The sequence below is a fragment of the Ornithorhynchus anatinus genome, chromosome 1 (genome assembly GCF_004115215.2).
Source record: "Ornithorhynchus anatinus isolate Pmale09 chromosome 1, mOrnAna1.pri.v4, whole genome shotgun sequence".
NCBI lineage: Eukaryota > Metazoa > Chordata > Mammalia > Monotremata > Ornithorhynchidae > Ornithorhynchus > Ornithorhynchus anatinus.
This window is the reverse complement of record NC_041728.1, coordinates 15,890,172-15,901,989: the sequence shown is the minus strand read 5'-3', so window position 1 is coordinate 15,901,989 and position 11,818 is coordinate 15,890,172. Positions and strand designations below refer to the sequence as shown.

The window sequence follows — 11,818 nt, the reverse complement described above, 5'->3', positions numbered from 1 at the left end:
TTTTTTTTTCAGTAGGAGAGTGCTTATATTTTAAAGGAAATCAGCATTCCTTACAATAAATTTTTTTGTTTGTCTTTTTTTGAAAGTTACCAACACATTATTCAAAAGGAATTCAGAAAAAATATATATGATGCACTTGAAAACACTTCTATAAGATTAACAGTAACCATAAGAGAATGGATGCTTAATTAGAGAGTTTTACAGCAACAGTGAGCAAAGTGACCTACTGGAAAGAGCACATGACTGGGAATGAGCAGACCTGAGTTCTATACTAGATCCACCACTTGCCTGCTGTGTACAACCTGGGCAAGTTCCTTAATTTCTTGGTGTTTCAGTTTCCTCACTATAAAATGGGGAAATAATAATAATAATAACGGTGGTATTTGTTAAGCGCTTACTACGTGCAAAGCACCGTTCTAAGCACCGGGAGGGGGGGTGGGGATACAAGGTGATCAGGTTGTCCCATGTGGGCCTTACAGTCTTAATCGTCATTTTACAGATGAGGTAACTGAGGCACAGAGAAATTAAGTTACTTGCCCAAAGTCACACAGCTGGCAAGCGGCAGAGTCGGGATTAGAACCCATGACCTTCTGACTCCCAAGCCCGGGCTCTTTCCACTGAGCCACGCTGCTTCTCTACAATGTTATGAAATGCTATGTTATGTTACAATGTTATGTTACAATTTTATGAAATGTTACACATACTCTGCACATAGTAAGTGCTTATCAAATACTGCAATTGTTATTATTTTTTTAAAGAAACTTCATTTCTTGTAAGGCGGATGAGAACCAAAAGCCGTTTCAAGCTACTTAGAAAGACAAATTTTTTACAAAAATGCTATTCTCTGACTAATTATGACATCAAGAGTGTACTATATGTTAAGTATTGGACATGATGCAAGGTTATGAGATCAGACTCAATCCCTGCCAATCAATCTCTCAATGGTATTCATTGAGCACTCCTTTTTTACTAATGTTTGTTAAGCACTTACTGTACTTTACGCTGGAGAAGATACAAGCTAATCAGATTGGACCCAATCTATGTCCCACATGGGGCTCCCCGTCTTATTCCCCATTTTACAGATGAGGTAAATGAGGCACAGTGAAGTGAAATGACTTGCCCAAAGTCATGCAGCAAAGTGGCAGACCTGGGATTAGAACCCAGGTCCTCTGAATCCCAGGCCTGTGGACTTTCCACTAGGCCATGTCACTTCTCTATTTACTGTGTGAAGAATACTGTACTAAGCACTTGAGAAAATACAATGTAACAGTGTTGGTTTATGCAATCCCTGTCCACAAAGAGTCCCGCACAGGTTCTATAATCTATCACAATCATACCCTCAGTGTAGCCATGTGGAAACTGAGGCCTAGTAAGGGTAAGTGATTTGCCCAAGGTCACAAATAGACCACTGGTGATGGAGCCCCAGGTCCGGGTGGCAGAGGACCAAAGGAAAGGAGATGAGAGGAGGGCGAGTACTGCCTGAGCAAAGAGAGTCGCCGGCTGGGGCCTGGTTTGTTGTCGAACCAGCCCGAGACATCACCTCGCTGCTTCTATCTCCTCTCTTTGCCGCTATTTTAATGTCTGTTTGGCCCATAAACTGCAAATTCCTTGCAGGCAGGGATAGCGTCAACCAACTCTGTTGTATTATACTTTCCCAAGCACTCAGTACAGTGCTTTGCACACAGTAAGCGCTCAATAAATACCACTGACTGACTGAACAACTGGAGCTGAAACTCAAACCCAGATCTTGTGAGCCTCATTCCTGTGTTCTTTCCCTCAGGCTGTGCTGCCTCTAACCTTCCAAAAATTCTCTTAGTAATGTAAAATGAATGGTTTAGACTAATGGAAGGAAACACGGTCTTCCGGCCCTTGGAAGAAAGTAACTAAAAAGGAATAACAGCTAAAGCACCATCTGAAGTTGATTTACTGACCCTCGATATTTAATAGTACATACCCGTGTTACCTGCACTTGGGGGCCGATGTGTCACACCTGGAGACATGCTATTCCTCTGCAAGGAAGGGTGGGCCAGTGGCAAGAGGTTGGGGTTGCCCAGTGAGCTGACTGGATTACTATATACCAAGCTGTTGTGGTTGGACACTGGGATAGAAACTGGCATCTCAAAGTTGGGTGGCGGAACAGCCTGTGTGAGCAGAAAAAGGGAAATAAAGACAAGAATAGTACTGAAGCACAACAGTCTTAAAGTACAGTTTTTCTATTTTTAGTTCCAATATTTTGTAACTGGTGGTTGAAATTTTATTTTTTTAAGATAAAAATCCAGAAGAATTCAAGAAGGAATTGCTTAATTACCTCTAAGGCCATAAAGGAAGGTTTGATATTCTTAAAGTGAAGAATACACTTTTCATAAATGTTCCTAGTACATTTCTTTTGTGAATCTTAGAAATCGTATCACTTTTGTTTAAAACAAAACCTCATTCTATTAGGATTCATCTTTTTTATTTAATTCAATGAGGTGATAATTGTTCACTTATGATATTTTAATCTGGTGTCACAAATGACTACTGCAAGATCAAAGGTGGATGACTGGAATGACTTCACTGCATTGAGAAAAATGAGAAGTGGAATGCAAGAAAGTTTTAGTTTAAGTGCTTAAATAAGCCAAAATTTCATAATACGAAATGATCTCCAATCATGTAAATGGCTATATATTTAATGAATTTTATAAAGTTTGTTCTTACTTTAAAAGTATCTCCACAGAAAGCAAATGTTGGAAGAAGACATTTTAAGATAGAAAGTTCAGCACTGCACAAACGGTAGTTAATATTTCAAAATATTTTTCTCATCGCTTCAGCATGTATCTTTTCTCTTTATCACACAAGAAATTTTTACTGATCTCAGTAACCCCAGCATATAATAAAGTAAAGAGTTGGAAGCTATCCAAAAAACCTGGGAGCTTTGGCAGTCAATATTGATGTCCCTCCCCAAATCCAAACAATCATTCCATTAACAGTACTTATTGAGTGCTCACTCGATGCTGAGCATTGAAGTATTTGAGAGAGTATCCACTTCTGCTCAACTAAGGTTACTGTTGGAAGGGTATGTGTCTATCAACTCTGCACAGTGCTTTGCCCACAGTAAGTGCTCAATAAATACACCTGATTGACCGATTGGTAATTTGGGGAAATTTTGGGCTGAAAGTAGATTGTAACAGTGACTCAGTCCTCCTGACATATCTCTACAGTACAAGTCTACCAAGCCAAACTTACTAAGTTTGCTTTATGGAAGTTACTGAAATGCAGCTGGTGGACGGTGACCACATTTTACCAATGCCGAGGACCGTTATACAACAATTCACAGCAGGAAGCAGAGGATAATTATACAACTTTATGCAACCTCATACAATTATGACATTTCATTTTTATCTCGGGAACTATCATTTTTGGACAGTTCCAATTTTTTTTTTGCATTTGAAATGAAGCATTTTTTTTAATATGCTGCCAAGAACATCTAACAGACATATTGTTACAGGATTGTGACAATATTGGACTGCAAACATAAGCAATATTTCATAAATATCTGTATTTCTAATTTTTATAGAATGGCTAGTGAAGTAGTTGCATTTATGACAGTGTGGCTATAAAAGAGGAAAAGTCATGGCAATCTCTTTTGGGCTTCCACATTTCATTTTTGGCTGTCCTGTAACCACTCTGAAACCTCACAGTGTTTTTATGATTCTTTGGTGAGGGTATTTCTAACTACCTTCCTCTGCTCTATTTGCTTTAGGTCTTCTATCCTACCTCATTCCTTACTTCTCCCTAGAGCATTGCTACGTCTATTTTGAAAGTGACAGTGAACACTTATGGAGTCTCTCTCTTTCTCTGTCTCTGGAGCCTCCTAAAATTTCTGTCTGATTCAGTGGAAAATATTTTAGTTTCACTATTTTCTAATAGGGGACATATTAATAAGACTTTATTCTGTGGTTAGCCAAGACAATTAAAAACCATTTATTCAGGATAGATGCTTTGGCTGTTTCTACACTGGCATCAATCCACAAGCAATGGAATTTATTGAGTGACTACTGAGTGGAAAACACTGCATACTAAAACCTTGGGAGGTACAAGAGAGGCAAGACACACATTCCCTGCCCTCAAGTACCTCATAATCCAATGGACGAAATGGATTCTATTTATTGCTATTGTTTTTGTCTGTCTCCCCCAGTTAGACTGTAAGCCCGTCAAAGGGCAGGGACTGTCTCTGTTACCGATTTGTACATTCTAAGCGCTTAGTACAGTGCTCTGCACATAGTAAGCGCTCAATAAATATTATTGAATGAATGAATGAATGTCAATCAATCAGTGATATTTACTGAGCACACACTGTGTGCAGAGCCTTGTACTAAGCATTTGTGAAAGTACAATAGAACAAGAAGACCCTGCCCTTAAGAAATTCACTGCACTTTTAGAAACACTGGAAAATTCTCCCCAAATTCAATTTTTTTTGTGTGGACATCTTATTCCCTGGTGTTTTTGCAAGTTTATATGTATATTTTGTTGTTTCATTGTTAAAAACAGTCACAAGTTGAGCAAAGCATCCTGTTTAGTAATCAGGATTCCAAATTGTGAATTAGGTATTGGAGCACCCTTGTGGACTGTAAAAGATCATGACCCATATTATTAAACCCACTCAAGTGAATACTTCACTCCCAAGACTCTCAGTGTAATACAACTCATGGTGGGTATTTAACTTTCTGTACATCTCTGTAGATACAAACATCCTGTTTAAATGGACCTTTGGCTGTTTAACTTTAAATTACTTCATCATATTATCCAAGTAATCATATTTTAGTTTCTAAACTGACAAAGTACAGCTTCATTTCATCCTTTAAGAGTCCCTCACACAACAATCTGCAGATCTGGGAGTGCAGCTTCAGCTCCCCCACCATCCCCGATCCCAGAGCATTCTTGCTGTTCTCCCTCATGTTTCTTTAGCGAATCAAGCACACAAGGATTCCCCTAATTGTCTGGTTAGAGGAGTGGTCTGTGCTCCTCTGAACACTTTAAAAAGTCATCATCACTTTTGGAGACCGCGTCTGTTCACCTACGTCAGTCAGTCAATCATATTTATTGAGCACTGACTGTGTGCAGACTACTGTACTAAGTGCTGGGGAGAGTACAGTGCAATAGTACAACTGGCATATTCTCTTCTCACAGCAAGCTTACAGTCTAGAGTGGGAGACAGTCATTAATACAAATGAAATTACAGATATTTACATAATTGTCGTGGGGCTGGGGGGGTGCAGGAGCAAGTCAAGGTGGCATAGAAAGGAGTGGGAGAAAAGGAAAAGAGGTCTTAGTAAGTGAAGGCCTCTTGGAAGAGATGCGTCTTCAATGAGGCTTTGAAGGTTGGTGAGTAATTGTCTGTTGGATGTAAAGAGGGAGGGCATTCCAGGACAGAGGCAGGATGTAGGTGAGAGGTCGGCAGCGAGGTAGAGGAGATCGAGGTACAGTGAAAAGGCTGGCATTAAAAGAGCAAAATATGCAGGCTGGACGGTAGTCAGTGATGCTTGCCTTTGCTAAAACTGAGCAGAGATAGGAACTGGACCAGCCACATATGGCACCACATGTTGCTGTGGGCTCACCTGCGTGGAGGTTTTGTTTAATGGGGGTGTTGGGGGATGAGGAGGGACAGAGATGGGACAGTGCTCCCTACACTGTAACTCTGTGGAGGGGAAAACTCCACAGAATAAAGGCCCTTTGGTTCACCTGTGGGGGTGAGAGACTAGAGCTCGAAAACTTCTTCAGATCACATGGGTAACAATTAGTAGGCTGCCAAAGTAATCCAATCATAATTACACATTTATTTGTACTTATAATGAACCTTCAGGAGAGGATTACTAAGAACATAGGTAATAAAAATAGCCCCAAAGAACCTAGCTCTGAGTAAAAATATGTATTATCTCTGTGGTGCAGTAAATGGTACCTTAGTGGCAAAATAGCTAATGGGTTTCTCTCACCATCTAACTTACTAACAGGGAGTAGAAAGCAAAGAGCACAAGGACAGGAACACAATAGGTATCCTCATATACTTACATTTACTTAGAGCTGGTTTTTCCTGGGCTATTTTTGTTAAAAATGCTCTCAGCAATCTTCTAATAATGGTACATTATAATGACACATAAATGTGTAATTGTTATCAGATGCCTGAGGCCCATAAAATACATAATCCTTGAATATTCTCTAGGAAGCTGATTGCCTCTCATTAGAGGAAAAAGTAAGGCCTTGTTGCTGCAGTCTTTGGCTGTATTTTTTCAGGAATATCCAAATGTAGAGTTGACTAAATATGTACGAAATTTGGTACCTTCCTCACACTCACTGCAGACAATTTAATCCAAGACAGATATACATTTTGTGAAGCACATGTCACTTCTTGTTTTGCTTGGGCTATATAGAGAGCATGTTTTTTAAATGAAATTTGAAAGTTGAATTTGGGTATCATAAAATAATAGTAGTAGAAATATTGGTATTTATTAAGCACTTACTCTGTACTTAAGTACTTAAGGCACTGTGAAGAGCCCTGGGGTAGATACTTGATAATCAGATTAAACACAGTCTCTCTGTCATATAGGACTCATACTCTAAGAGGGAGGGAGAATAGATACAGGTGAGAAAACTGTGGCACAGAGAAACTAAGTGACTTGCACAAGGTCATGTAACAGACGGGCGTTGGAGCTGGAATTAGAACTCAGGTCTCCTCATTCTCAGTCCACTGCTCTTTCCACTAGACTATGATGTTTCCAGTCAATCAATCAATCAACAGTATTTACCGAGCACTTAATGTGTTTGAAAAACTGATTACTAAGCGCTTGGGAGAATACAATGCAATAGAGTTGGTATACATTATCCCTCTTCACAAGGAGCTTATGGTCTAAAGGGGGAGACAGACATTAAAATCAATTACAGATTGGCAAATGACAGAGTGTAAGGATATGTACATATGTGCTGTGTACGGGTGGGGTGAGTAATAACATGCATAAGGGTACAGACTCAAAGCAAAGGCAAGGCAATGAGGAGGTTGACTACAGTGGATGAGGGGATAAACCAGGGAAGGACCCTTGGAGGAGATCTGATTTTAGTAGGGCTTTGAAGATGGGAGAACATGGCCTGGTGGTTATGAAAGGGAAGGGTGTTCCAGATCAGAGGGAGGACATGACCAAAGGGTCAGTGACGAGATAGATGACATCGTGGTAGAGTGAGTAGGTTGGCACTGTTGGCACTAGCAGAGCGAAATGAGCAGGTTGTGATGTAGTAGGAAATTAGTGAGGTAGGGTAAGATGGGGAGAACTGATTGAGTGGTTTAAAGTCAATGGTGAGGAGTCTGATGAGATGATTGGGCAACCACTGGAGTAGTTTTGGAGTAGTGGGGAGACGTGGGCCGAAAGGTTATTCAGGAAAACGAACCAGACTGGAGAGTAAAGTATCAACTAGAGAGAGGACAGACAGGAAGCAGGGAGATCAGCAAGGATGATGACACAATAGTCAAGGCAGAATATGATTAATGCTTGGATCAGCATGGTAGCAGTCTGGATGGAGAGGAAAGGATAGATTCTAGAGATGTTATGAAGGCAGAACTGAAAGAACTTGGTGAAAGACAATAAGCAGGTTGAATGACAGAGATAATTCGAGGATATTGCTTGAGACAAGGAGGGTGGTGGTCTTGTCTACAATGATGGGAAAGTCTTGGGGAGGACAGAATGTGGGTGGGAATATGTGGAGTTCTGTTTTGGACAAATTAAATTTGAGATGTTGGTGGGACATACAAGTAGAGATGTCCTGAAAGCAGGAGAAAATGCAAGACTGTAGAGAAGGAAAGAGAAGGAAGGCAGATTTGGGAATCATGCGGTAGTTGAAACTGTGGTAGTGAATGAGTTCTCCAAGGAAGTGGGTGTAGACTGAAAATAGAGATGGTCCCAAACTGTGCCTTGACAGACTCCCAGAGTTGAGGGTGTGGGAGGCAGAAGAGGAACTGGCAAAAGGCACTGAAAAAGAGTGGCCACAGAGATAGGAGAAGAACCAGGAGAGAACAGTCTGTAAAGTCACGTTTAGATAGTGTTTCCAAGAGAAGGGGGTGGTCTACAGTATCAAAAGGAACTGGGAGATCGAGAAGGACAAGGAAGGAGAGAAGTGGCCACTGAATCTGGCAAGAAGGAAGTCATTAATGACCTTAGAGAGGGCAGTTTCCACGGAGTAGAGGGGGCAGAATCCACATTGAAGGAGAGAATTGGAGGAAAATAAGTATAGAGGCAGTGGGTGTAAACAACTTACTTGATGAGTTTGGAAAGAAAAGATGGGAGGGAGATGAGGTGATTATTGGAAGGTTCCATGAAGTCAAGGGAGGGTGGTTTTTTTTTTAAGAATAGGAGATACAAGTCATGGGAAAGAAGCCATTGGAGAGTGAGTGGTTGTAAATGATAGTCTGGAAGGGAAGAAGAGTGTGGGGCAAGAGTGTGAATAAAGTATGGGGTTAGAGGTACAGATGAAGTGGGAAAATTTTAAGAAGGGAGATCTCTTGAGAAACTGCTAATGATGGGAGAATAGAAGAAAGGACAGGAGGAGTGTGGGACTGGAGAGGAGCAGGGAATATTTTATGAAGATCACACCTGATGGTTTCAATTTTATCCAAGAAATAGATGGCTAAGTCACTCTTGGTAAGCGGTGGGAGACGCAGGGGATCTAGAGTTTTCAGGAGGGAGTTAAAAGTCTGAAAGAGGCAATGGACATGGGAGTTAATAAGGGTGGAGAGTATTGTTGCTGGGCAGAGGAGAGGGCAGAGTTATAACTGGTGAGATGGAGTTTTAAGTTTGAGATGGATGATGTCAGCCTGGTGAATGATACTGATGCTTCCAGTAGTTGAAGGATAAAATATAACACATTTTGGGAAATGAGTTTCAGAAATTGATATGACATCTTTTGAGCAGACTTTTTCCACATGAATCAATCAATTGTATTTACTGAGCACTTACTACGTGCAGAACACTGTACTAAGTGCTTGGAAGAGTATGATACAACAGAATTAGCAGACACATTTCCTGCCCATAATGAGCTTACAGTCTCTCTGTCCCTTCTTTTATTTTCATACCCTTATTACAAACTAGCTAAGTTATTACTATAATAAATTGAAATGGTAGTGAAAAATCATTGTTGTGAAGCTCATATTTTGCATTTATGATACTTGCCATACCCTGGGTGCTCATTAAAATTGTTATTGATTGAGTGATAACAGATTCCTCAAAGTGAATGGAAATTGAATCCACACTTCAGCTTAGTTTTTATTAAAACGAAGGGACTTGAAAATATCTCATACTTGGTCTATGCTATTAATATTTAAAACACGAAATCAGTTTACTAATTAAAAATGGTTTGTTATGGAGTTCTCAGGGCTGAGCACCTGGAAGGGAAATCACATCTGTACAGGCAGGGGAAATCTGGGCTGATTAACATATTGGTCCAAATATATTTACACCATTCTATAAGAAGGTACAGGTTACTCTGCTCTATTCAATCATCAAATGAGGGGGGGTTTCCATCACCTGATAACCTCTACACAATAACCCCAATTCTACCAGTACCTTAGTTCATTTCCTGGGTGAATTAGATACTTTGGGAAGAACTTTTTCACTTTCAGACCATAAGGGCACTGGAGTGTATTGTTCCTGTACGTATGCAATGCAGCACATTAATGATCCCTTAGGGAGCCCAAAATGCTATTGCTTCTACAAGAGTGCTTAATTAGCAGGAGGGAAATTTAATCTTTGGGAGAATTGGGCTCAGTTGGGTTTTACATGTCTTTGACAACTGCTATCCCATAAATCACCACTTGTACTAGTCCATTCTCTTGGAACCATGCATGATCATCCTTACTTTCCTTCCTTTTGGCCAGAACCACTGATTTACATCGCCTACAACTGTTACATTCTTTTTTGGAAGAGAAATTCACCAGATAGAAGAAAGGAGCAGGGGACTGGGAGTAAGGAGACAGGGGACCTAACCCCACTCTGTCACTGCCCTTTCCTGTGACATTAGGTAAGTCACTTAGCTGCTCTGTGCCTCAGTTTCCTCATCTGCAAAAAGGGGGTAAGAAGCCTCCTCTCCTATCATTAGGCTGTTAACTCCATGAGGGCCAGGGATTGTGTCCAATCTGGCTATCTTATGACTTCACTAGTGCTTAGTACAGTGCTTGGCACAGTGTAAGTATTTAATAAATATTAAAATTACTATTACTATTATCACTATTATGTAGGTATTTATTAGGCACATACTCTGTGCCAAGCAGTGTACTAAATGATGGGGAGGTACCAGGTTATTGGATAGGTCACAGTTCCTGTCCCCATGCGACCATAATTTAGGAGGGAGGGAGACCTGGTAATAAACCCCATGTTGAAGAAATGCTGCTCCATGACAGAAAAAGTGAATTGTTAGGAAATCTTTCATTTCCATGCAAATGAGGAATTAGAAGAGAGTGCTAACCCTAAGTGCCACTGGCCTACTGTTCTCATTGAAACGACGTACATTTTGCTCCATTAGCAGATTCAAACTGCAGCAGAGTTTCTACTTTTGAAGGAAAGAGACTCTGTGAGCATTTGAACAGGGTCTTTGAAAAACAAAAAGAATATTTTTTAAGTTTTAAAAAAGTGGTGGCAATTTGCTCCACAGGCCAAGAGGGAGTGCCCTGGTCATTGCCATACTAGATTTAGAACAGCTTTATAAACTCCCTCCACAACCAGAGCCAGAGAGACCTTACCACTGCAACCACTCCTAAAGAATATAGAACAAAATCTGCCCTTTTACCCTGGAAGCTAATACACATAAGCAGGAAAGGAATATCCTACCTATAACTCCCCTACCAAATTCTAATAAGCCTTTCCATTCACTTTTGGGCTGACTAGTGGGTTATATTCACTTTTGGGCTCACTATGGAATCCATCTAGCCTAATTCTCTTCCCTCTACATGTTAGGCAGCTGCTTCGGCAAGGGCCATTTAAATATTCCCTTGGCCTTCTTTTTCACAGAATGCACAGATCTCTGCAGAAGGGAGGGAGCGGAGACACAGGAGGGAGCCTTGCTTCCCAGGGTGACTATGCCTGCCAAGCACGGTTGGAATTATCTTGGAAGGCTACGGTGACAACTGTATTCCCAGAGGGCTAGGGAGAGATTGCTTTAGCAGAGAATAGCGTGTCTTCTTCCTCTTCTTTTCCGTTTTGAGGATTACGTGTCCAATTCCTCAAGATATCCAGGGAACAGAATTCTTCAGTATCATTTGGTGGGAGATACTGGAATTTTATTAAGTGTCTGCTCTGAAGTAAATGATTTTCAGCTTTATAGCATATTTTACATTTTCCCCCCAATGTATTGTATGTTCACATTTCAGTCTATATAAAGTTCATTTGATGGCATAAAATTTATGTAAGAAAAGAAAGAGCTTGCTTTTATTTCTTACATACATACATACATTCTGCTTTGTCTTACATATATACATGTATGTACATATTAATCATATTTGTAAATAATATATTCTATAAACAAATGCATTCTAAGCATATCAAGCTTAAAGTACATCTGTTCATAGAATATGATATTATAATCTAAAATATCTATTCATTCAATTCGGGACGGCACTCATTTTGGAACAGTGCAGTGTCTCTTTCTCTGGATCATGCTTTTAATTGCCCGAACGTTTCTGCCATGGAGACCTATCTCGTCAGTTTAACAGTGCTATTTTTAGCTGACCAAAAAAGGAACTTTTTAAAAGAAAATTAACCCCGCAAAGTTTAAATAAGATTAGGATTGTGCACCAAATAGACAC

At 40.2% G+C, this 11,818-nt stretch overlaps 1 protein-coding gene across 15 annotated transcripts in view; it reads right to left on the bottom strand.

Moving 5' to 3' along the window:
- MEF2C (myocyte enhancer factor 2C) overlaps positions 1-11,818 on the bottom strand; it is a 191,709-nt gene that overhangs the window by 35,461 nt on the left and 144,430 nt on the right. For 14 of the 15 annotated variants that reach the window (XM_007673187.4, XM_039911211.1, XM_007672694.2 and 11 more), the window contains one exon: positions 1,955-2,141. In XM_007673187.4, the coding sequence (XP_007671377.1) occupies positions 1,955-2,141 (187 nt within the window). The remainder of the gene's footprint in view (positions 1-1,954; positions 2,142-11,818) is intronic. The other variant, XM_007673293.2, reaches the window with a different exon arrangement.